Raw genomic sequence first — 25,913 nt, 5'->3', positions numbered from 1 at the left:
ATATGGTGAACGAGGGTTGGGGGCAGACACAGGAGGTGAGTTCAAAGAGATGGCAGGGCTCTAGAGGACTTTGCAAGGGGCTCACAATTTCTCTAAGTACAATGGAAGGTGTTGGAGGGTTTGAAACAAGCAAGTGACATGCTCAGTTTGATATTCTATAAAGACCACTCTGGAAGTTGTATAGGGAATGGATGGTAAGGAGAAAGAATGTAAGCAAGGAGACCAGTGAAGAAGGCAAGGGAGAGACATTGCTGGGAACTTGCAGGTGAAGAGCAGCAGATGGATTCCAGATAGATTTTAGAGGAGATCTTAAGCCAACAAGATATTGCTGTTGAGTGGATATGGAGAGTTAAAGAAAAGGAAGATGTTAGGGTTGGTCCCAAGAGCATTAAGACCACAATTTGGGTGGCTGTCTTCGTCACCTGGGGCTACCATAACAAAATACCACAGGCTGGGTGGGCTTAAACAATAGACAGCAATTTTCTCACAGTTCTGGAGGTTGGGAACTCCAAGGTCAGAGTGCTGGCAAATATGGTTCTTGGTGAGGGCACTCTTCCTTACTTGCAGATGGAAACCATTTCGCGGTGTCCTCACATGGCCTTTCCTCTGTGTGCGTGCAGTGAGAGAGGAATCTCTAGTGCTCTTTCCTCTTCCTCTAAGGATACCAGTCGTATTGGATTAGTTCCCCACCCTTTCAACCTCATTTAACCTTAATTACTTCCCTAAAGATCTCGTCTTCAAATACAGTCCCATTTGGGGTTATGGTTGCATCATATGAATTTGGAGGGTGGGTATAATTCAGTCTACAACACCAGTTTAAGTAAGAAATTCATTGTCTCACAGCTCTGCAGGCTAGAAGTCCAAGATCAAGGTGTGGGCAGGATTGGTTCCTTCAAAGGCTGAGAGGGAGAACATGTCCCAGGCCTCTGTGCTAGCTTCCGGTGATTTACTGGCCACCTTGTGTGTTCCTTGGCTTGTAGAAGGATCACCCCATCTGTCTTCATCTTCCCATGCGATTCTCTGTGTGTGTGTGTGTGTCCACGTTTCCCTTTTTGTATAAGGACACCAGTCATGGTGGATGAGGGACCACCCTGCTCCAGTATGACGTCTCATGTTCACTCATTACATCTGCGTGACCCTATTTTCAAAGAAGGTCCCATTTGGAGGTCCTGGGGGTTGGGATGCCACTATATGAATGTTTGGAGGACACAACTCAGCCCGTAACAGGAGGTCTCTGCCTTAGAGAACTAGGTGAACAAGGACCTCCACCGATAGAGGGAAAACTATGGGGCAAACAGGCTTGTAGGGGTATCAAAAGTTTTGTTTTGAACATAGTATATTTGAAATGCCAAGTGGGTATCTAAGTTCTGGGGTGTAACATTGGCAGTTGTGTATTATGACTCTGGCTCAGTAAAGAAATGTGGTGTGGCTGGTATATTTAAAATGGATAACTAACAAGGACCTACTATATAGAACAGGGAACTCTCTTCAATGTTGTATGCCAGCCTGGATGGGAGGGAAGCTTGGGGGAGAATGGATACCTGTAGATGTATGGCTTAGTCCCTTCGCTGTCCACCTGAAACTATCACAGCATTGTTAATCGGCTATACTCCAATAGGAAATTTTTTTAAAAAAAGAATTGTGAGGTGTGTGTGTGTGTGTGTGTTTTATAGTTAGGGGACTGAATGTGATCACCTAGGGTATGAAAGAGGTGCAGAAAAATCCAAGACCCAACTTTAGGAGTTGGGAGGAAGAACCAGCAAAGGAGAGTGAGAAGGAGTAGCCAGTGAGGTAGCAGATGGGGAAACAGGAGTGAGGTGTCCTAGAATCTTAGAGAAGGGAGTGTTTACAGGAAAGGCTGTCCAGTGACTCAACAGTGCTGAGAGCTACAGTAACACTAGGGCATATAGGTAAAGGGTGAACCTGACAACACAGAGTTCATAGGTGACCAGTGATAAGAGTTATTTTAGTGGACTGGTGGCAGCTGAGGCTGGATTCAAGAGCATTGATGCCTACAATGGGAAGAGAGAGGAATTGAAGACAATACCTACAGACAAGTGCTTTGAAAGGAAGCAGGAAAATGTGGGGAAAGAAGATAGGAGTCAAGAGATGAATTTTTTTTTTTTCAGCTGCTAACATAGACAGCAGGTTTGCATGGTATGGGGATGGTCAAGTAGAGAGGGGGAATTCAGTGATGCTGGACAGAGGGGCAAGTGGAAAGGATGGATCTAGGGTGCAGAGAAGGCATCAGCCTTAGAAAACAGAAGGGAGGCATCTGCTGTTTTAGCTTGCGGCAAGGAGGAAAGGTTGGTTATAGAGGAAGGCAGGTGAATATGCTTGACGACGGTCTGATGAGGGAGTTTCCATTCCATGTAGTCTAATTTCTAAATCAAATATGGACAAGGCGAGCAGGAGGAAAGTGGGAAGACATGGGGACTTTGAGGAGAGAGCAAATCGCCATTGTAAGAATGGACTGGAAAACACAAGACAGAGGTCCTCCCGCACAGCGAGGTGTGCCCAGGTGAGTTGCAGACCATAAATCTCTAAGGCTGTGCAATGTGCCAGCTTGTGTGATTCTTTCTAGCAACACAGAGATGCTTAAGTGCAGGTGCACAAAGCATAAATGGTTGGGTTCATCCAATGTTGGGGATTTGCCAGTCAATTGTGAAAGGAGGCAAGAAGGGACAGGGAGTGGTGATATGACGGTTCATGACTCTAAGGGCACTTGGAGAATAGAGACGGGAGATATAAAGAGATCTGATCAAGGGATGGACTGAAATCTTGAGAATAAGGTTCTGTCCCACATGTAGAGCCTGGCCTTATGTAGGTGCTCAGAAAATATTAATTGACTTGGTCACAAGGGAGGACACCGGAGAGCTGCAATGCTGCACTCATACACCAGGGGGCAAGAGACGACAAGAAATGAGTCTAATCAAGCCCTGCCCAAAGTCTGGGGACTGTGTGGCCAGAGCTCCAGGCCCCCTCCTGCCTGCTCTCAGTTTCCCCGGGCAGTGGGAACAAATTATACAGGGTATCCAAGCTGGAGTCTACTGAAGGTACCACCAGCTGGCTGGTGGTGGAGCGTGTGGGGCAGGAACAGAAGAAACCATGAACCGTATGACAGAGATAAAGGGGATGTCCTTCATGCGTGCCTGTCCTGGGCTCTTGGTCCATGTCTGGGCTCTGGACAATGCCCCAGCCCTGAGCAACCACAGGAAGCAGACTCGAAGTGTTCTTGTGCACCCTCACGTACAGAAAACTGGTACCAAGAAGTTCAATCTGTGTTGGTCCTGAGGAGCCATCCCACTTCCCCTGAGGCTTGTCCCATGGGATATAGCCTCACATGCTGACTTGACCTAGAGCGGCCCTAGAGCTACGTGGCCCAAATCCAGAAAGGTGTTTTGCTGAAGCAGGGGCCTGGGGAGCTTCTGGAGGAGAGGAAAGACCCATTGCTCAACACACCTTCCATATGCCTCCTGGGCACCCATCCCATGTTGAGAGCACAAGACAAGGTCGACTCTCCAGTCATCTGTTCACCTACGTGCTCCCTCATTTCCTCAAGCTTTCCCTGCCCCTACTATGTGTTAATGAAGGTAACAGACAATTATGCCCAGTAGGATAGACCACAGAAAGGGAGGTGTCAGGGCCAATGTCTGACTACTGGCAGGGGTAACTGAGAGGAGGAAGGTGCCTCTCCCTGAGTGGAGACCTGGTTTCTTGAGATGTTGAAGAACCTGTTTTTGGCTGTATCTATCTTGACATGCTCAGAGGACACCAATGGGTGGTGGTTTAGTTGTTAAGTCATGTCCAACTCTTGTGACCCCATGGACTGAAGCCCTCCAGGCTCCTCTGTTCATGGGATTCTCCAGGGAAGAATATTGGAGTGGGTTGCCATTTCTTTCTCCAGGGGACACCCATGGGGAGACATCTAGTACATAGTTGGATCTAAGGGCCTGGAAGCCAATGGGTAAAGAAGGGTGGGGTATTGGGGTTTGGGAGTCACGTCATTTCCCAGGTAGGGGCTATGGCCTGCAGAGGGGTTAGCACAGGCATCAAAGATGGCGGTGGGTCTGAAGGGTGACTGCCTGGGGCCTGCTGTCCTGAACATGCTTGTAAGCTGAGCAGAAAGGACTCAGTGGGACTTGGGGGGAGGTCCTCACAACAAGGAGGGGACAGCTTCTGAAGTTTTGTTCATCTTCTCAGAGACCAGGCACTCTCTCTGAATCTTCATGAGAACTAAGGAAGGGGGCGGCACAAGGGCCAGATCGGCAAGGATCAGACTTGTGTTTACTTCTTCATCCATTGGTCCCTCAATCCAGGAGGGCTCTTCATTCTGACCCCACTCTGGAACAGGCCTCTTATTCTTCCCCTGCATTCTAGAGAGCCTCACCAGGCACACAGAGGTAAAACAACTTGCTCACAGTCTCAGAGCAAGTGGGTAGCAAGTGAAGCCTAATATAAAAGTTTAATGTCCTGCCTTCCTCAGCCCCATGTCCAGGTCAGGAAGTGGTGGGAATTGTTGTGTGTGGGTGAGGCTTAGTACCAAACTGCATGGCCCTGGCTCCTTCCCACGTGCCCTGCTGTCTACAGGCCCCTCTTTGCACGAAGCTTGCTTTTCCAGTGGACCACATGCTCCAAGGTTCTGGGTGTGAATCTCCCCATGAGCCAAGCTCTTTTCCGGAGACCTGCATTCTCGGTTGAAATCTCACCCCACTTCAGCCAAACTTCCAAACCCTCTTCCCTCAGGGCTGGTGGGCTAACTTCTAAATAGATTACACAAACATTAGAATGCACAATTCTAAATACTGCAATTTGTCTGTTCTGTATGTTGACCTTTGCCTCCATGCCTTTGACATGTTTTGATTCTCCAGGGTTGTGGGTTTTGTTTCATCAACAAGGTGACCATGTGGTTAATTACCCTTTGACCTTCGGGGTCAGGGCCTCCATCTGGGCAGGAAACATCCAGAGCTCCAGGAGTTTCTTGGCATTTAGTTGTCCCTGCCAACAGCTCCCATGCTCCCCCCACCACCACCTCACCTCCCTGCAGTGTTCCCGCCTGTCTCTCTCATCCACCAAGCCCTCCTCCAAGTCTCACCAAAGGCCAGGACTTTTGCCCCGTGGTAGCTACGGCCCATCCTCTTCTCTGAGTCCCTTGCTGAGGACGAAGCCTGATGCAGGGTGGCAAGATGACTGGATGAGGTTCAGTGGCTTAAGAACACCAACACCTGAGCTAAGTGTTAGGTGCACAGGGGAAGCTGCCTTCCTGGGGCCCAAAGCTGAGAAAGTGGGCTGCCTTGTGCCCTAGGGATGGCCTCCCAGGAGTTAGCCCTAGAAGGCTCGAGGGCCTCACCAGCTTGACTTGTCACTTGAAGATCCTGCATCAAGCAGCTGGTTTTCTTTGTGAAATGTTCTTCAGGTAGCTGGATGGCCCTTGGTGGAGGATGTTCTTGGGGACATTTGTAAAAAGAAGATTCTGGCCTGCCCCTGAATCTCAGCCTAGAGGAGGCAATGGCATGTGTGCAGCAGGGGCTGAGCAGAGACACATGGGCTTCGGTGAGGCCCAGGTGAGGCGGAAGAAAGGGGAGCAGAGAGTCTTCGGGCTGGGCTCTGCTTCATGGGCGAGGATCAGAAATCCAGAGGTGAGATGGAAGGATGTTCTTCAAGGCATGGAGAAGAGGGACAAATCCATGAGGGCAGAAGAACCAGGACTTGTGCCCAACCCAATGGTTCCACAAGGCTGGGGCAGAGTGTATGAAAGGTGGAGGGCCATGCAGTTGGGGAGAAAGGGTGAGGCCAGGCCACCAGGCCAGACTAAGATCTTGGTTTTATTTGATAAGCAGTGGAAGCCATTCCACATCATCTTGCTTAGCCATGAAAATAGAAAAACAGTGCAATGCTTTTCTATGCCCTGTGGAACATTTAATTGAGTCATGGCAATAAACTGGAGTCTTTGTTATGGTCGTTGGGGCCTGTTTTGATAGTTGGGGATGAAATTTGCGGCAGCCCTAAGCCCCCTAGGCCCACCCTGGGCCCTTCTCTCCCTTCCAACATTTCTCCCAGGGATTTTGGCAGAAGTGAACAACACTCACATCCCAGAACATTCCGAGGCTGCCTTCACTTTCACTGCCTTCAGCTGGAACCCTTGAGATGCCATGCAGGGCCTTGGCCGGGTGGTGTCCCACCGATGCAGATGAGGAAGATCATGGAGCATGGATGGCATTTTAATAATGTTCTTCCTTCTTTATTGCTTCCCTTGTGGCTCAGCTGGTAAAGAATCTGCCTGCAATGTGGGAGACCTGGGTTCAATCCCTGGGTTGGGAAGATCCCCCAGAGAAGGGAAAGGCAACCCACTCCAGTATTCTGGCCTGGAGAATTCCATGGACTGTGTAGTCCATAGGGTCACAAAGAGTCAGACACGACTGAGTGACTTTCACATCACATCACATCCTTCTTTATTATCAAAGTCATTTGGGAATAGGAACAGTTACCAAGTTTTGCTGACCTACAAATTACATGAATGTTCAGCCCGTGAAGTCTGCACTTGGAATATCCTATTATATCCAGACTGAGGCTTGGTCAGTGAGGAGGCTGTGCCGCCCACCTGGGGCTGAGCTGACAGGGGCGGGCACTGTGGTGTCTGTGTTGGGAAGGGTCTGCCATGCAGGGGCTGCTGTGTCGTGTTCCTCCAACTTCCTCTGCCCTCTCCACCCACAGAGAACTGCAACTCCAGTGCTTTTCCGGACAGAAGCTGCCAATTTGGCTTTGTAAATAAATCAAAGGAGGGGTAAATAAATCCTTGCCCAGCCACCAGGAGGTCTTCTGGGGTGGTTAGGCAACAGTGGTCTGACCTCCTTACTAGGGGTGCACACTTTACATCTTGGGGCTGCTGGTGGTACTGTTGAGGGAAGGCAGGCCGGGGTCTGAGGTCCTGGATCAACTGTGTCTGGGCCCCCTTCAGCTGTAGGAGCCCTGCACCCACAAGATTACGGTGCCTCTACCCCACCCCCACCCCAACATCGAAGCTGGTGGGAGCCGGGCAGCTGTGGTGAGGTCAACACTGTCCAACAGAAGCACCAAGGCCAGGAAACTTGGGGTAAGCTGCCCCCATGTCCCAAGCCATGTGCCCAGCCACTAGTTGTGTGTGGGTCCCGGGGCTCAGGACACCACCCAGTAAGGAAAGCCACGTGGCTGAGGCTGTCATGCTGGGCATGGGCATCTGGGGAGCAAAGCTCGCTTGGCCTTTGGATGGAGTCTCCCGCCCAGGCCCTTCCCTGACACGCACCTGCCCTTGGGCTGTTGGAAGAACCTCTCGTCTCCCTCAGAGAGGAGTCTGGGAGGAAAGACAAGTTGATTGAGTGTGTTGTGCACTGTGCGTGTGTGGCCTGTGGGGCCCGGAGGGAGGATGATAAGACAGAAAAGCTTTGCCTTGTGTCGTTCCAGGTGTAGCTTCCATTTGTGGCACGGGCTGCAGAGCCCCCAGCACCTCCTGGGGCAGTTTAGCACAGACTGTGGGGACAGCCATAGCTATTTCCAAGTGGAGTTGTGGCCTTGGAAGCTTGGTCCATGATCAGTCTTCTTGACACAAGTCTGCTTCCCTGGGTAAGGCTGGGACAGAACTGCCCCCTCAGTTCATGATGAAGAGTGCATGCAGGTCTCATTCCTTTGGTGCTAAAGCCACCCCTGACCCTCGTGTGGACACTGTCATCTCTTGGCCTGGTCACCCTGTCTTTCCCTGCACCTAGAATCAGACAGCTTTCTCCTGGGCTACAATCATCAGGAGACCCTCTGAAGCTGGGAGAATAAGAGCTCATGCCCTGGAAAAGAAGGGAAAAGAAAGTACCAACTGATCCCAGCTAAACCCATCAGTCTGCCCAGGCAGCCAAGTCTAAGGTCTCAGCCAAGAGTGTCAAGAATGTGTTGGAGAAGTAACTGGGCCTACAACTGTCTAAGAGACCTTGCTCACTGTATTTTGCCTTTAGTCACATCCAAACCAAACTCATGCTGAACCAGCCGGCACATGAGCACTGGTTCTGGGCCTTTAGCCCCATGCCCTCCACTTTCCCCATCCTAGGATGGGGTGAAACTGCAGCTACTGCTGTGGGGATCCCTGGACAAAAGCAGGCCCAGGCAGCTGGCCCCTCTGACCCTCTGGCCACCTGGGTTGGGGGCTGAGCTGGGAGCCGAACTGTTGATCAAGGTAGAGCCTGAGGGAACCACAGACTACCTCAGCTCAGGATCCTTGTCTGAAATCCAGAGGGTGGTGAAGCCAGAGTCATCTGCATCAAATGGGACAAATCCTGGCCCAGAAACACCGTAAACATCAAATTCAAATAATAACCCCAAGTGGATGCCTCTGGTCGAGTCAACTTTTGTAGTGCCCCTCTTGAAGGCTCTATAATACCATCAAGCATCATCTGCTCTTGGAGCTACGTAGAAAAGGCACCATCTCTTTCTCCTTCCTTTTTTTTTTTCTGATGGATAAACAGAGGCCCAGAGGGCTTCAGTGACTTGTACAGCAGAATGAGGCCCCAGCTGCGTTATCTTGGGGAGTGTGATGCTCTAGGACCTGCCTGACCACCTCTCCTTTCTGTGTAAAGGAGAAAATACTATACTCCAGGAGTTGGTGATGGACAGGGAGGCCTGGCGTGCTGCAGTCCATGGGGTTGCAGAGTCGGACATGACTGAGCAACTGAATTGAACTGAACTATAGTTGGGGAGGGTGGTTGCTTCAATGGATTTTTATTTCTCACAGATCTAAAGGCTGTCAAGGAGATCAAGATCAAAGTGACAGCAACATAGGTTTTATTCTGAGACCTCTTCAATTGGCTTGTAGGTAGCCACCATCTTGTTGTGAGCTGATGTGAGTGCCTCTTTGTGCACAAAAGAGGGGGATCAAGCCCTTTGTGTCTCTTCTTCTAAGTGCACTAATTCCACTATAAGGACCCCACCCTTATGACCTCGTCTACAGCTAATCACCTCCCAAAGGCCCCACCTCCAAATACCATCCCATTAGTGAGAGAGCTTTAACATATGAGTCAAAGGGGGGCAGGCATTCAGTCCATAGCACCGTGGTAGAGATCTGGCTGCCTGGCAAATGTCAAGCTTCTCCTGTGGGTCTGTGGCCTCACTGCCCCTTTAACTTACCACTGGGGATGAAGACTGATGTTCACAGCACATGATGACTTCAGGTTGGGTTATCCAAGCACCCCCTACCCCCTCTTCCCCTCCCCAGTGCACACACCTGGGAAGATGCTCTCCTTGGTGCTTGACTGAGAGCAAATCACTCTTCCTCCAGGGAGAACACTAAGGAACCTGGGTGCAGAGCAGATGGGCACTGTGCCCTTGAGCAACCAGGCTCACCTCTGATGGGCTATACCGGGCACAGCCACAGTCTACAAAGAGAGGGTAGCACCAGGCCAACTGTGTCGGGACTTGGCTATCCAGAGGTCTTGGGCACATGGCCACTTGGGAAGGCAGGTGCCATTTCTAGGTTCCCAAAGTCAATTCTAAGTTCACAGAAAATTGTAGTCAAAGATAGTTTTTATTAAGCAGCAAACTGTGATGATTTTAGCACAATTTGTTGACCTATTTCAGCTTCCCACAGTTGGATTGCTATTTCCCGTGGGTTTCCCCAGCACAACTGTGGAGGAGGTGCAGGCCTTGATGGTTGAAGCCAAGGCCTCGAAATTCTCACAGCTTGAGATGGAACAGCTGCTTACTAGATTGAAAACCATGCTGGAAAATATTTCTTGACAGAAAAAGGGTATTCTAAGCCAAGCAAACTGCAGCCTGCCTGCCCATGGTAGAATAGGTAAGTGCAACACTGGGCAGCAAAATTTCCAAGACACAGGTTGTGAAGAACTAACAATGAGAACAGACATATTAGGAAAAAAAAACGAGTTTTCACCCCCCACCCCCCACCCCCCAGTCCAGGGGACCTGGAGGTCCCCTGGCTATGCAGGCTTCATTGGCCAGTCTTTCCCCCCTTCTCTCAAGGCCTGAGAGAAAAGTAGAGCTAATGCGGTTCTACTGATTCAAGTAGGACTGCTGTGATGACATACAGGGATTTAGCTGGTTTGGCCCATTATTCCCAGAGGCTTGGACAGTCTCCAGTCCTGAAGAATGCTGGCCTTGTTCAATGGGTGCCACCTGCTGAGAGAAAGGGAACAAGATGGAGTCCTTTGCTAGAGTTCCTGGGCCCATTTTGCAGTGGTGTGAGGATCCCTTTGGTCTGAGCCAGTAAGCTGCTGAGAAGGATGTCTTTGGAAAACACAAGCCTGCAAGGTGCCAGTAGATGTTGGAGCTGGGGAAATGGTATACCCCCAGCTTCTCTCTCCCAACAGCATAGTAGCTTAAAGAGCAGCAGAAGTAGGCCTGGGCTCTCCAAAAACTTGTCTGAAGGCCTAAGGCTACTGGATTCCATATCTGGCTGCCCCCGACCCAGCTCCCGACCAGCCATGGCCAGTCAAGGCATTAGAAGGTCTCTCCAGCCTATCCCTGCCTCTAACTTTAGGTCTCACCATTCTACACAGAATAGATGACTTCCATGCAGAGCCTCCCTGGCAGCTACCTGGCTCATTCAATGTGACACGGAGAGGTAACAACCCATTCTGGCCTGCGGACAGGGGAGGAGGGACAGACACCCTGATGGTGTCACCAAGAGTGGACTGTGGGGCATTTTGTGCTGGAGAAAGAGGGACCCCCTTGGACTGGTTTCTGAAGGTGATAGATTTCAATGAGTTGAACTCAAGGGGGTGGAGGACAAGGTTGGGGAACCAGAAGGAGCAGGGCTGGGCTATGGGCAGAGGCTGAATGTGCTGGAGGACCTAGGGAGAGCAAGGCTCCAGAGTGTGGAGAAGAGTAGCCAGGGAAGGGTGTGTGAGCCCCCGCAGTCTTGTGGACAGGGAGCATCCGACATGGTCCTGCCCTTGGCTGCTCCCCTGGTTCTTCTCCCACCTGTGTCACAGCCCCGGGTCCTCCTTTCTCCACTAACTGGGCATCTGCCTCTCAGAGTAAGTGCCTTAAGAACATGCATGAGGGTCTCAGTAGAGTCTGGCTTCGTAAATGAACCACAGTGTCCACTGACCATCTGATGGCATCATGTAGGCTGTCCCTCTAATGGACCACCTTTCTGGAGGGCTGGTGACCCAGCTGGTCAAGGGGTGTTTGTGAAATGAATCATACCATTTAAAATACACAAATTCCTTCATTCTGCCTTAGTTTACTGGAGTTTTGTTGTGGTTAGTTTTTTTTTTTTTAAGGGGTTAAGCTCTTTTAAGATTTCTAAAGCCAGAACCCAAACATCCTTTGTAAGTGGTATTAGTCAGACAGAGTTTGTGGTCCCCAAGGGGACTGCTGGGAGTGTATCTGGGAGCCAAACCTGCTATGTGACTGTGGTCTCGACCAGCTCCCATCCCTGCCCTAGCAACATGGCCACTGCAGATGGTCCCCAAGGTGGGGTTTGCCCTGCCAAATACGGGGCACTCCATGGTTGGATGCCAAACACTCATCAGAAGGACTCCTGGTTTATTTTCAATACGAGGAAATGATCCCACACCAGGCCTGGCTGGATGGCATCACCGACTCAATGGGCATGAGTTCGAGTAGACTCTGGGGGTTTGTGATGGACAGGGAGGCCTGGCGTGCTGCGATTCATGGGGTCGCAAAGAGTCGGACACGACTGAGAGACTGAACTGAACTGAACTGAAAGATACAGAAGTTCAGAAAGGTCTCCCATCTAGGGCATTGAGTTCAGCATATGGCAAGACTCACTCTGCCCTGGGAACACATTTTTGAGACGTTTCCAAGTAGGACTGCAATTAATATCTATGAGAACAGCTCACTTTTTCATAGAAGCCTAGAGAGTCTTTTTGCTCAGCTGTGACTGCTACCCCCATGTGGGTACCCATCCTCAAATTTTCTTGTGCTTTAAAGTGTGGATTTCACACACGGAGCCTATGCAGAAGGGGTGTATCCCTGTGCAGAACCTCCAACCTGGGTTGGGGGCAGAGAAGAAGGGAGTGCTATACCTGAGCAAAGGTGGCTTGGCCCATGGTGGCCTGCTCATTGGGAGCCCAATTACTCAGTTGGACTACTTGGTAAAGATGATTCTGTGGGTCTTGCGACTGTTGCCAGAGGCAGACGTAGTCTTGTGGAGTCTCCAGGTTAACAAGCTGTGGGTTGTGGGTGATGGTAGTAGTCTGAGGAAGGTTGGTAGAATAAATGCTTTGGGACCCTGAGCCATGGGTCATAGGGAATAGATTCATGTGGGGCTGATACTGGTTTTCAGGAAAAAATCTGTAATAGAAGAAACATGTTACAGAGACACGGGTCTAGCAATAAGGCCCAAGAGACATAGTCTTGCTCATTAAGAGGTGCTCAAAGAACCTTTGATTTGGGTGGCCAGATCAGGAGTCACTTGCTTGGACTCTCACTTTGGCCTGAATAAGACTCAATTCTCCAAAGTAAAGCAAATGGAAACACTGAAAAAATGTAGTGATTTGTATCAAGTGATATTGTTGCTATTACTTGGACGGTCCTGCTTCTTTCAAGATGGTGATCTCTGTGTAAGTCACTTCACCGACTCCGAAGTCAGGGACTTGCCCTTCATCACTGAAGGAACCTGAGACCCAGAGGGGCTGCAAGTCCGCTTTCTCCTCTAAGTCCAGGGCTCCCTCTATCACCCTAACCTTGAGAGCTGTGTGATAAACAGAGATGTCTGAGCATCATCCCAGACTCTGAATATGCACTTTCAATAACCTCCTCAGGTTGATTCTGATAATCAGGCCAGTGAGAAACATGGCACTAACCCATCCCACATGCCAGGGTCACTGTTCCTAAAGGAAGACTCAGAAGGAACTCAGGAGAGCTTTAGGAGACCCGGTCAGAGACTGGCATTCATTCAGAAATAAATATTGGGCACCAAGACTGTGCTTACACCACCTTTCACTGTTGAGCAGAACCTTCTTTTTCTGGCATTGAGACCAAAGATTTTATCCCTGAGCTGAAACTGTGTTCCTATCCTCATACTGCCTCCCAGGACTTGGTCTTTCTGTGTTCTTGGCTCTTTAGGTATCCAATGCCATATGGATTGTCAGTGCCATGGAGACCCCTTCAGCTGCTCTACTATGACCACAGGATCCCAGGAAAATGGAAGCAGGGAGTTAGGAGCCAGGAGTCCCTCAGCTGGGGATGCTCGAGACTTCCCGATAGACACCCTGTGCCATGAGATGGCTTGGCTAGAAGTCAAGCAATTTCAAGACTGGAATGCTACTTCCCTAGCTTGGAGGCTTTCTGATCTAGCCTTCTTATTTTCATAGAGACACCTCTGTTCCATCGAGGCATGCTTGGCTATGGATCATGCCAGCAGAGGCAGCAGGGCCACAGAGCAGGATGAATGGGAGCAGGTTGCTTGGGATGAGGGTACTTTGGGTGCCCATGGGCACATCACCCATAGTTTCGGGCGTGATGTCCAGCCACCACCGGAAAGCACTGACCTCAGCCCTTATGACCATCTTGCGGCCTTCTTACCTGAATCTACCAGGTTCCAGGCCATGGAAGGTTTCAGCACGATAGTATCCAGAGGCATTGATGTTTTCAGCACGATAGTAGCCAGAGGGCTGCTGTTCAGCTAACATTTTGATAGGAAAAAAGATGGGTTGTGGTGGTGGTAGGGATAGGGCCAGGGGCATGAAGCCATCATTGTAGTGCAACATAGCGAAGCTAGGTTGGTTTGGCTGGTATACTTGCAGCACTTGGTTCTCCCCGGTGGTATTATATTGTTGTGGCTGCTCGGGCAGCAGCAGCTGTAGCTGCTGCTGCTGTTGCTGTTGCTGCAGCAGCTGCAGCTGCTGCATCTGCAGCAGCTGCTGCTCCTGCTGCTGCTGCTGCTCCTGCTGCTGCTGCTGCTGTTGTTGCTGCTGCTCCTGCTGCTGCTGCTGCTCTTCTTGCTTCTGCTCCTCCTGCTCCTGCTGCTGCTGGTGCTTCACCTCCTCCTGAACTGGCACCTGCATCCACAGGAAAGACAGAAGAGCAACTCAGTGTCTGCCAGAGCCTCATATATGGAACAAACTATCCATCCTCTGCGGCAGAAGACAACAGGAACATTTCCTCTCTGGGCGCCCCAGCAGTCTGGTGACTCTCCACTCCCAGCTGTGAGAAGCTGTGGTCCAGAACCCACACACATGCATGCGTGCATGTGTGCCCAGGTCCAGCAGGTCTGGACGTTTTATCTCAGGCAAGTGAACTGCACCCAACTGGGAAACCACCACTCCCACCAGAGAAACAGTGGAGCCCATGCTTTCATGAGAATGAACTCTGCCTTTGGCTACAGCGATGAAAGCAGCCTGCCATACCTGGGCAGAGGTGTCAAAAGTCTGCTGAAGCTCCCTGGGGAACTGTGAAGAATATGACACACATGAACCACTGACAGATGTGGCCTCCGAAATATCAGAGAAGGGACTCTTCATTGCCTCATAGCGTGGTTTCTTGGGCGCTGGCTCCAGTAAATCGGGACTGTGAACATGGCCTGTGATGGATGGCAGCTCCTGTAAGGACACAGTATCACAAAAGTCTTACTCAGGGGCCACAGCTTTCCTTAGGGCAGAAGACATGCTGGTCATGGAGCATGACTGCCTACAGGCCAGCTCACAGAAAGCCTTGGCCCACCTCAGCTCCTACAACTAAAAGAAAAGGAGCAAAGCCCTAAGTCCCTGCTGAAGATCATTCCAGATGTGCCATGCTGCCCTGGAGGCAGTTGCCCTCACTACTAGCAGGCTCTATCAACTAACCCCTTGAAGGCTGTCCAGGTCCCTTACTCGTCTCCCTTTTGCCACTGGCATAGAACTGGTCTCTGACCTGTAACTTGGAATCGTGCATCATGTGGAGCTGCTCCTTCAAAGTTTCCAGGGAGCTCCTCTGGTTTTTTATTTCAGCTTGCAGTATCTGTGTCTTCTTGTCCAGCTGCTTCTGGAATTTCTTCATCATTTCCTCCTCTTGTCTCTTGATGTATGATGTGATGTGCGATGACAGCTGTAGGGGCGGTGGGGAGACATCACTATGGGTTATATATGGGGCCACCAGCTTCTCCAAATTCTACCACATTGTTTCATTCCCAAGCTTTGACATACTGAGAATGTGAACAACAACACCCCAACCCTGATTTCATTCACTACTAGAAAGTGTGAAGAAATGTTAGGGAATCCAAAAATCCAATAATCAGAAAAGATTATGAGGAATGTTTAGTCTAATTTTTCCCCAAACATTGACTCAGAGACATGAAATAACCTTCCCACAGTCCTTAGTGAAAGAGTCAGAGTGTAGCAGGTCAGATCACAAATAAGACATGTAGAAACATCCATCAAAGCTCCTGCTAGTGACGCAGAAAGAAGGAGGCTCAATTGGCACTTCCTTTCATCCAGGCACTCATGTCAGCACCATCAGAATCCACAAATCTAACTTTCCCACAACCGTGGTGTCCACACAACTATATTACTTGGAGGAACACTCTCCCCTTAGCCCTGGAAATCTAATTTTAACTTGAGTATCAGTCTCAGATCTGCCGATAAACAAATGTATGTGTGTGCTTAGTCACTCAGTTGTGTCTGACTCTGTGTCTGACCCCATGGACTGTAGCCTGCCAGATTCTTCTGTCCATGGGGATTCTGCAGGCAAGAATACTGGAGTGGGTTGCCATGCCCTCCTCCAAAGGATCTTTCCAAGCCAGGGATCAAACCCAGGTCTCCCACATTGCAGGTGGATTCTTTACTGCCTGAGCTACCAGGGAAACCCAAGAATACTGTAATGGGCAGCCTATCCCTTCTTCAGGAGCTTTTCCCAACCCAGGAATTGAACCTGCATTACAGGTGGATTCTTTACCAACTGAGCTACCAGGGAAGCCCAAACAAATGTATAGGTTAATAAAATTAGAAACCATGTTGCAGGACAAACTAATGCTTTGCATTGGCAGGAAAGAAGGGATGAGGCAAGTCGCACTTGAAAGGGAAGCTGGGAAAAGAGCCTTGTGCAGACTATACACATTTAGGTGGCCAGGGAACTTAAATGCTGCTGCCAGGAGGCATGTTCTAAAGCACAGATTTGATTGGGGAAGTGACATGCTCAGATCAGTGTTGCATGCCTTCGGGTAGCAGTGTGGAAGATGAACTGACAGGACAAAGTAAATCTGGAGTCAGAAAAAAACCTAGTGAAGAGGCAGTAGAATTAACTTAAGATCGAGATAACTGGGACCTGAAACTGATCAGAGACAGGAAACAGATAGGAAGAGTCAGGGGAGTGCCCAAGATGGAAGAGCAGGAAGACCCTGAACTCATCTGCTCCCATGGGCACACCAAAATTCTATCTACCGACCAACTATTGATGAGAAAGATCTGAAGACCAGCACAAAAGATCTTCTACAACTACAGATCTTCTCTATAGAGAAGGAACCATGAAGAGACGGGTAGCAAGAGTGGAGTTGCACGACAGTTCAGACACATACCCTATGGTAGGTGACCCACAGACATGAGGACAATTACAATTGCAGAGGTTCTCCCCAGGGTGTGAGAGGTCTGAGCCCCACATCAGACTTGCCAGGCTGAGGGTCCTGCCTGGGAAGCTAAGTTCCCAGATCATTTGGCTTTGAAGGCCAGTGGGACTTACTTTCAGGAGAGCCAAGGGGTATAGGAAATAGAGATTTCACTCTTACAGGACGCACACAAAGTCTCACATGATCCTGGATCTAGGGCAGAAGCAGTAACTGGATAGGAGGCTGGGTCAGACTCACCTGCTGATCGTGGACAGCCTCCCAAGAGGCAAAAGGCAACTGAGGCTTCCCCCAGGGACACGGACACTGACAGTAGCCATTTTTGGAGTTCATCCTCCTATGTGGACACTGGTGTTGGCAAGGGCCATTGTGGGATCCTCTCTCAAGCTTACTAGCCCTGGGACCCAGCCCCACCCTGACCCAACAGTCTATAGGTGCCAGTTCTGAGATGCCTCTGGCCAAGCAAATAGCCATGCAAGGATACAGGCCCACCCACCAACAGGCTGGCTGCCTCAGGACCACCTGAGCTTTCAGCCACCTCCGGACTTGACCCAATCCATCAGCAGGTTCAGGACATGGACTTGCCCACCAGTGAACTGGCACTACTCCTGGGACCTCCTGGGTCCCCACCCTGCTCACTAGTTGGGCAACATCAGCTCTGGGAGCCTGAGAGCTCTGCAGCCAGAGATATCAGGTCCCAGCTCCATTCACCAGGAGCTGGCACTGTCCCCAAGATGGCCCCTGTCAGGACCTCGTCTAAAGACATCACCAAAAAACTATGAAAATTTATAAATGAATTTGGTAAAGTTGAGGATACAACATTAAAATATGGAAATCTGTTGCATTTGTATACATTATTGACAAACTATCAGAAAGATAAATTAATAAAATAATCCCATTTATAATTACATCAAAAACAATAAAATCCTTAGGAATAAACCTACCTAAGGAGTTTAAAGACCTGTACTCTGAAAACTGTAAGACACTGGTGAAAGAAACTAAAGATGACATGAACAGATGGAAAGTTATACTGTACTTATAGATAGAAAGAAATAATGTTGTCAAAATGACCATACTACCTGAGGCAATGTACAGATTCAAAGCAATCCCTATCAAAATACCAATGGCATTTTTCACAGAAGTAGAACAAATAATTCTAAAATTGTGTATGGAAACACAAAAGACACTGAATAACCAAGACAATCTTGAGAAGGGAGAACAAAGCTGGAGGTATCATGCTTGCTGACTTCAGACTATAGTACAAAGCTACTGTAATCAAAACAGAATGGTACTGGCACAAAAACAGACATATAGATCAATGGAACAGAAGAAAGAACTCTTCTTATAACATATAAGAGAACCACACTTATATGTGTAATTAATTTACAACAAAGGTGGCAAGAATATACAATAGAGAGAAAACAGTCTCTTCAGTAAGTGTTGTTGGGAAAACCATACAGCTACATGCCAAAGAATCTCACAACATACATAAAAATAAATTCAAAATGGATTAAAGAGTTAAACGTTAAGCCCTGAAGCCATAAAACTTCTAGAAGAAAACATAGGCAGTATGCTCTTTGATATCAGTCTTAGTAATATTTTTTGATATGTCTCCCCAGGCAAGGGAAACAAAAGCAAAACTAAACAAATGGGACTATGTCAAACTAAAAAGCCTTTGGGCAGCAAAGGAAACTATCAACAAAATGAAAAGGCTGCCTACAAAATGGGAGACTATATTTGCAAAAGAAATATCTGGTAAGTGGTTAATATCCAAAATACACAGAGAACTGATACAATTCAACATATTCAAATAAATAAACAGTCCCCAAATGGGCAAGGTATCTGAACAGATATTTTTTTTTCCAAAGAAGATATATAGATTACCAACAGGCACATGAAAAGATGGTCAACATCACTAATTATCAGGGAAACATATATCAAAACCGCAACGAGATGTCATCTCACACCTGTGAGAATGGCTATTATCAAAAAGACAACAAATAATCAAAGGGTCAGTGAATATATGGAGAAAAGGGAACTCTCCTGCCTTGTTGGTGGGAATGTAAATTGGTACAGTCCCTATGGGAAAACAGTATGGAGATTCCTCAAAAAATTAAAAATGAAACTAGCATAAGATCCAGAAATTCCACTCTTGGGTATTTATCTGAAGAAAAGAAATGCACTAGTTAGAGAAGATATATGTAACCCTATGTTCACTGCAGCACTATTTATAATAGCCAAGATATGGAAGCAACGTAAATGCCCATCAAAAGATAAATGAATAAAGATGGAGCATAGATACAATTGAGATTCCAAGGTAGCACAATGGTAAAGGACCCGCGCGCCAATGCAGGAGATACAAGAGATGCAGGTTCAATTCCTGGGTCGGGAAGATCTCCTGGAAAAGGAAATGGCAATCCACTCCAGTATTCTTGCCTGGAAAACTCCATGGACCGAGGAGCCTGGTGGGCTACAGTCCTTGGGGTCACAAAGAGTCAGACATGACTGAGCAACTGGGCACAGCACAAACATAGAATTGGAATATTATATGTTATATGGAATATATATGCTCAGCCATTAAAAGGAATGACTCCTTGTCATTTGCAGCAACATGGGTCAACCAATAGTGTATAATGCTAAGTTAAGTCAGAAAGAGAGAAACACATCGATTTCACTTAAATATGGAAAGTAAAAAGCAAAGCAAATGAACAAGTGAGACAAATCAGAATCAGAGTCATAGATACAGAGAACAAACAGGTGGTTGCCAGAGGGGACAAGAGTGAGGTATTAGAGGAAAAGATGAAGGGATTAAGAAGTACAAACTTTCAGCTGCAAATTAAATGAGTCACAGATGTGAAAATTACAGTGTGGGGAACATAGTCAATACTTATATATCTGTATGGTGACAGATGGTAACTAGATTTATTGTGGTGATCATTTAAAAAGGTATAAAAATATCAGACCACTGTGTTGTATACCAGGAACTAACATAGTGTTCTAGGTCTATTACACTGCAAAAACAAACTCATAGACAAAGAGATCAGCTTTGTGGTTAGCACAGGTGAGTGGGGGTGGTGGGGAAATGGATGAAGGCAGTCAAAAGATACAAACTCCAAGTTAAAGATAAATAAGTTACAGGGATGTAACATACAACATGATAAAACTATAACTAACACTATTATATGTTATACATGAAAGCTGTTAAGAGCTCAAATCCTAAGCGTTCTCATCACAAGGCAAAAATCTTTTAAAATTTCCCTTCTCCAGCTTTTCTCTCAGTCTTATGGGTATACTCGTCTGTCAGTCCATGGCACCCAGAAACAAGTCTATTACACTATCACAGGCAGAGCCAGGCTACACACATTGCTGATTATTTTGACCATTTTAAACAAAAGGTATATTTAAAGCTTAAAAAGAAATTAACTCGAAGGAGAAGAGAAAGCTATCATCAGTGAAAAGGGAAGCACAACTTTCTAGCATGATACAGACATAAACAAAGACAAATGTATTTCTTTATAAATTTTCTTTTAAATAGCTCAAAGAATTTTCAGAGCACTCTAAAATTCCCTGCAAAGCAAGCAGACCACTTCAGGTGGAGAAACTGAGACTCAGGGATGTGCCAAGGTCACAGTGCTGGGGCCAAAAAACAGTTGTTTTCTAGCCCTTGCTTCTTCTCATTAGAAGAGGATGCCATCTAATGAAGTGACTCACCTAACGTTTGGTAGTTATTGCATACAATTCCACATAACAGACCATAAACTCATTATCTTGGCTGCCAATCCTGATGACAATAATCCTGTCTAATATAATCATCCAAACCTGCGATTATGTAGATAAATTTGGGGTAGAACAACAACAGAGTCATGAATCCAGCTGTCTTGATTTGGCCTTCAACCATACATTGGTGCTGACAGTTGAAAGTACATTCTGACAATCCCTTGGGGAAACCTAGCTTGTGGTGGGGAAGTGTTGGTATGGGTAGGCAGGAAAACCGTCCTCCCATGGGCCAGTTATCTCCTCACAGATAATGAGCAGAGCGCTTAAAAACAGTGCCTTTTGTTAGTAGTTAAACTCCCTATTTGGCTCAAACTTTCTCTCAAGCTGTGTCTTTGGATATTTCATGTTAAGAGGAGAACAGTACTTTGTCTTGCTTAAAGAACCTTCAATCTCCCTGTTGGCTAGGGCCCATTGGATTCTCAGCAGCATCAGAAAATCCAGTACAACAGAAATGGTGATACAGTTTAAAAAAACAAAAAAACAAAAACAAAAAAAAAGTGTGTGTTTTCTGCAAAGTGAAATTGAGCACAAGAGTGGAAATTTGGGGCTTTTCAGGGATAGTGGTACAGACAGATATGTGGAGCAAGACTCCCAGAGCACCTGATCTCTGCTATCAGCAGCCAAACTGGAGGACCAGTCTCTTGCTCCACCCGATTCGCCTGGTCTTCCTGGGTGTGCTGGTACTGCTCATACTGCTGGTACTACTGGTCCCCCAGGCCCTTCAGGTCCACCTGGCCCACCCAGCCTACCCGGTACTCTTGCTCTTTCTGGTCCTCCTGGTCTTCTTCGTCTTCCGGGTCTTCTTCGTCTTCCGGGTCTTCTTCGTCTTCCGGGTCCTCTTCGTCTTCTGGGTTCTTCTTGTCTTCTTGGTCCTCCTGCTTCTCTTCGTCTTCCAGGTCCTCTTGATCCTCCTGGTTCTCTTGATCTTCTTCCTGGTCCTCTTCGTCTTCCTGGTTCTCCTGGACTTGCTTGTCTGACTCTTCTGACTCAGCCAGATCACCCACCTTGTGTACACGATTCAACTCACATACATAATTCACATGTCCCATCTGAGGTTCTGATTCAAAGCTCTGCAAGGAGTATGTTTCTGAGGAAGAAGAGACTGGAATTCATAACGAAAAAGGCTAAATTACAAACATCCCCAAACGGATTACACAGATTTCTCTGTTTATTTCTTGTTATATATTACAGAAACAGGAAGGTACACTTTTATTCCATGTTACGGATTAGATGCATCAGGTACCAGGAGTAATTCAGAACATTATTTAAAAATCTGTTCACATTTGAAAATGAAGTAAAAGGAGGGAATGTCTCACTTTATCTCCATACACCATACATATTCCATACATAAGCAGGCACTCAACCCATTCACATTGTGTCTTTTCATTATAAAAGTTCTTTTGGCTCTGCTACTTGAATTTGGTACTTTTCAACTAATAAAACCAAATCAAACCTAGTCATAAAGCACTTCTGAAAAACTAGGTTCCCAAGCAGACAGGATCTTGGGTCTGCCTGAAGTGCTCTTGGAGGTGGTATGACACGACTTTCTTTCAGCAGCCCCCAGGACATTATTTGAATAATGTAAAATGATAGAATCATTTCAGTACAGAGTTTGGCAGTTCTCTTCACACACACTTCCCATAGGACCCAGTAGTCCCACTCCCAAGAATTTACCCAAATGCTTTAAAAGTGTATAGGCACACCAAAAACCTCTATGCAAATATTCATAGTAGTTCTATTTATAATCACCAAAAACTTGGAACAATTCCAAATATTCTTCTTCAGATGAATGAATTTTAAAAAATTTAAAAAAACCACAATGGTGCATTCATAAGATGAAGTACTACTCAGCAAGAAAAAAGGAATGAGCCATTGATTCACATGTTTGAATCCTAAATGCATTTTGTTAACAGAGACAGGTCAAAATGGCTAGACATTGTATGATTCCATTTATATGAAATTCTGATAAAAGGAAACCAGAGATGGAGTAGAGATCAATGGTTGCCAGAGGATTGGGGTGGGGGGGACAGAGTTTGAGCACAAAGGAATTTGGGAGGTGGCAGAGCTGTTCTGTTTGTACTGTGGTGGTAGATGTATGACTCTTTGCTTTTGTCAAGAACTGTACACCTCAAAGAACGGATTTTACTGTGTGTAAACTAAATCGGTCTTACACATTTTCAAAATTACAATCATGGGTTCATGGAGCTTGCCCATGCTCCACCAAAAACAACTGGTTAGAAAAGATTTTTTTCTTCTTTTTTAAAAAAATTTGATTAGAAGATAATTACTTAACAATATTGTGATGGCTTTTGCCATACATCAACATGAATAGGCTATAAGTATACATATATCCCCCTTCCTCTTAAATGCCCTTCCCACCTCCATCCCCATCCCACCTCTCTAGGTTGTCACAGAGCACCACAGAGACTTGGGGTTCCCTGCATCATACAGCAAATTCCCACTATCTAGTGTACGTATACTGTATGTATATGTATATATACGTTTCAATGGTATTCTCTCAAATCATCCCACACTCTCCTTCCCATACTGTGTCCAAAAGTCCATTCTTTATGCCCGTGTCTCCTCTGTTGCTCTGCAAATAGGATCGTCAGTACTATCTTCTTAGATTTCACATATATGTGTTAATATATGGTACTTGTCTTTCTCTTAAAAGGATTTTTTAAACAAAGCTTTGGGATTGACAGCAATACTGGAAGAATTTTTAACTAGAATATCTCAAAAATACAGGCATTACTTCTATATATGGGGATTCTACAGGTTATCAGTGATAAGATCAGCTAATTGGAGGACATGGTTTGCATTTTGCCTCCACTGCTGCTTTGTCTTCTATTTTTTATACAATTTATGAAATGTCTTTAATATTTAAACTTCTGTAATAAATATCACTATTTTTGAGAGACTATCACTTCACTCTTTAGTAACAATTCTTATAGTACAGTTTTTTTTTTAAAAAAAGAGGTTTCTTTGGACTGCAATTAACATACCATAGCAAAAAAGGCTGCATAAGTATGAAAAGATAAGGTGCTACTCCTCCACGGACTGAGATTTAGCACCAATCTTTAGATCAAGAAGAAGGTGAGGGTGGGATGTTCTGAGAGAATAGCATTGAAACAAGTATACTATCAAATGTGAAACAGATTGCCAGCCCAGGTTGGATGCATGAGACAAGTGCTCAGGGCTGGTGCACTGGGAAGACCCAGAGGGATGGGGTGGGGAGGGAGGTGGGAGGGGGGTTCAGGATGGGGAACACATGTAAATCCATGGCTGATTCATGTCAATGTATGGCAAAAACCACTACAATATTGTAAAGTAATTAGCCTCCAACTAATAAAAATAAATGAAAGAAAAATTAAATGGGAGATTTACAATGTTGGTTAGTTTTTGGTGTAAAGCAACATGATTCAGTTTTATGTGTGTGTGTATGTATATATATTAATATAGATAAATATATATTAACATATATAAATATATATATATATATATATATTCTTTCTCCATATAGGTTATTGCAGAGTATTGAGTAGAGTCCTCTGTTCTATACAGTAGGTTCTTATTAGTTATCTATTTTATGAATAGTTGTGTGTATATCTCAGTCCCAATCTCATGCTTCCCCATGCTTCCCCTTTGGTAACCATAATTTTGTTTTCTATGTCTGTGAGTCCATTTTTATCCAGATTCCACATATTTCAATAAAAACTTAAAAAAATTAAGTTGGAGATAATAATACCATTCCCAAACACTTGAACCATTGCTGAGATATTCATTTGCACTGCTCTCAAATCATCATTCACAACAACTTACAGACGATGAAGAAAGTTACAATTCACTTCTGCGATTTCACACCATTATAAACAGAACACTATCTTCATTTGAAAAACTGTAACTACTCTGTAGGTCACTATTTTTCTTTTGATAGCCCCCATCTAAATGTCAAAATGTACCCACCAGGTGATGAAGATACGCTTGGCAAGGACATTGAGTTGGAGGCATCAGACATAACAGGATTTACATTAAAGGCGTCAGTAGAATCTGATGATTCAGAAAGTTCAATCTCTATAGTATTTACTGGTTCCTAGGAATTTCCAAAAGGGAAGGAGAACATGACATCTCAGTTTGGTGACAAAGAGATATACAAAATGACAGGAAACACAGGTAGAACACAAACTTTGATATATTTTACATCATTTCTAACATTGTTTCAATAAACTGAATACCTGACAGAAAATTATCATGAAACATGTACTTAAAAAAAATTGCTGGAAGGTAACAACAAGCAAAGATTATGGGTGTCATATGCTATCCAACATCAAAACTCAGAAGAGAAATATGGTATAGATGTGGTAAAAGCACATGCATAAGAAAAATGTGTACCAATCGAAGGCTGTTGCCATATATATATATATATATATATATATATATATATATATATATATATATATATATATATATGCACACACATACATATGTGTGTGTGTGTGCATTTCAGAGGTGTTGGTAGCATGCTGGTTCAGAAAAGTGAGAAGACTGTAAGAGAACTACCCTCCACTGATGGGGCCACTTTTCTAGAGATCTTCCACATGCAGACTAGGTTTAGAGAAAGGAAAGGACAATTGGGAGCTGTTTAACCACTTCTCTCTTTTTCATACAAACTAAAGTTGAAAGTATTATTAACAAAAGTACCTTTACTATACAGTAGCAGAGAGATAGCAATGACCCTGGGGAGCTTCTAGTGCAACCTCCCCAAATTTGATAGTGTCAAAAAGGAGAAGGTCATACAACAAGTGAGGAGCAGAATGAGTGATATCCTCCAGTGATTTCAAGCTCAGTCTAAGCTATCTGTTGCTTTAAACAATATACATTACATTCACACTTAGCAATCCACTTCCACTTGTGTAACAACTGGAACCTTTCTGAATAGTCTGGGGCTCACTGTTCATATGAAATTTCAAGTACCTAGTTTATCAGTGAAATCTTGGAAATCTCTGCCAAAAGATTGTGTATGTGTTTGTGTGTTTGTTCTCGACTAGATTAACACATAGACTCATGCTCATTTTTTCTTAAGGAAGCTATTTGTTGGAGCACGTCCGTCCAGATCAGTTCCCAGCATTTCAACTTCAGGAAACTGTGCAATTTCACTGTTCAAGTACACTGTGTTTTGTACTCTTCAAAATGAGCAATATGTTTCTGAGGATGTGGCAATCTTTTCATTACACTGACAAAGACATTTTGCTGGGGAGATATTCATTAAGATATGATATGACCTCTCTTTCTCTGCCCTCTTGCTTCGGCTCTTTATCATAGCTATATATCAATTTAATCACTAGCTTCTTGCTTCCTGGGTGATTTTCAAGGGAAATATACATACTTGGATGTTAAGATGTCCACTTTTTGTACATTCATAATTTTTAGCCCATCAACAGAAATGCAGTGAGTTTAAGTGATCTTAACTGATGGAATCATGTACAGTAATAGTAAATGGCTTGGGAAAAAATGAAGCAAAGAAACAAAGCAAAGAATCTTTTTGGGAGCAAAAAGATTCTAGTTTAAAATACTGTTAGGATGAAGGCCTGAAGAG

At 45.9% G+C, this 25,913-nt stretch overlaps 1 protein-coding gene across 1 annotated transcript in view; it reads right to left on the bottom strand.

Moving 5' to 3' along the window:
• Nucleotides 1-10,026: 10,026 nt before the first annotated feature.
• PASD1 (PAS domain containing repressor 1) overlaps nt 10,027-25,913 on the bottom strand; it is a 65,568-nt gene continuing 49,681 nt past the window's right edge. Inside the window, exons 7-12 of the mRNA XM_061137566.1 lie at nt 21,067-21,404; nt 14,857-15,030; nt 14,355-14,546; nt 13,531-14,006; nt 12,030-12,297; nt 10,027-10,149 (exon numbers count right to left, since the gene is read on the bottom strand). Coding sequence (XP_060993549.1) covers nt 10,027-10,149; nt 12,030-12,297; nt 13,531-14,006; nt 14,355-14,546; nt 14,857-15,030; nt 21,067-21,404 — 1,571 coding nt within the window. The remainder of the gene's footprint in view (nt 10,150-12,029; nt 12,298-13,530; nt 14,007-14,354; nt 14,547-14,856; nt 15,031-21,066; nt 21,405-25,913) is intronic.

This window comes from Dama dama, chromosome X (genome assembly GCF_033118175.1).
Source record: "Dama dama isolate Ldn47 chromosome X, ASM3311817v1, whole genome shotgun sequence".
NCBI lineage: Eukaryota > Metazoa > Chordata > Mammalia > Artiodactyla > Cervidae > Dama > Dama dama.
The sequence above is the reverse complement of the archived record's forward strand: the minus strand, read 5'-3'. Positions and strand labels throughout refer to the sequence as shown.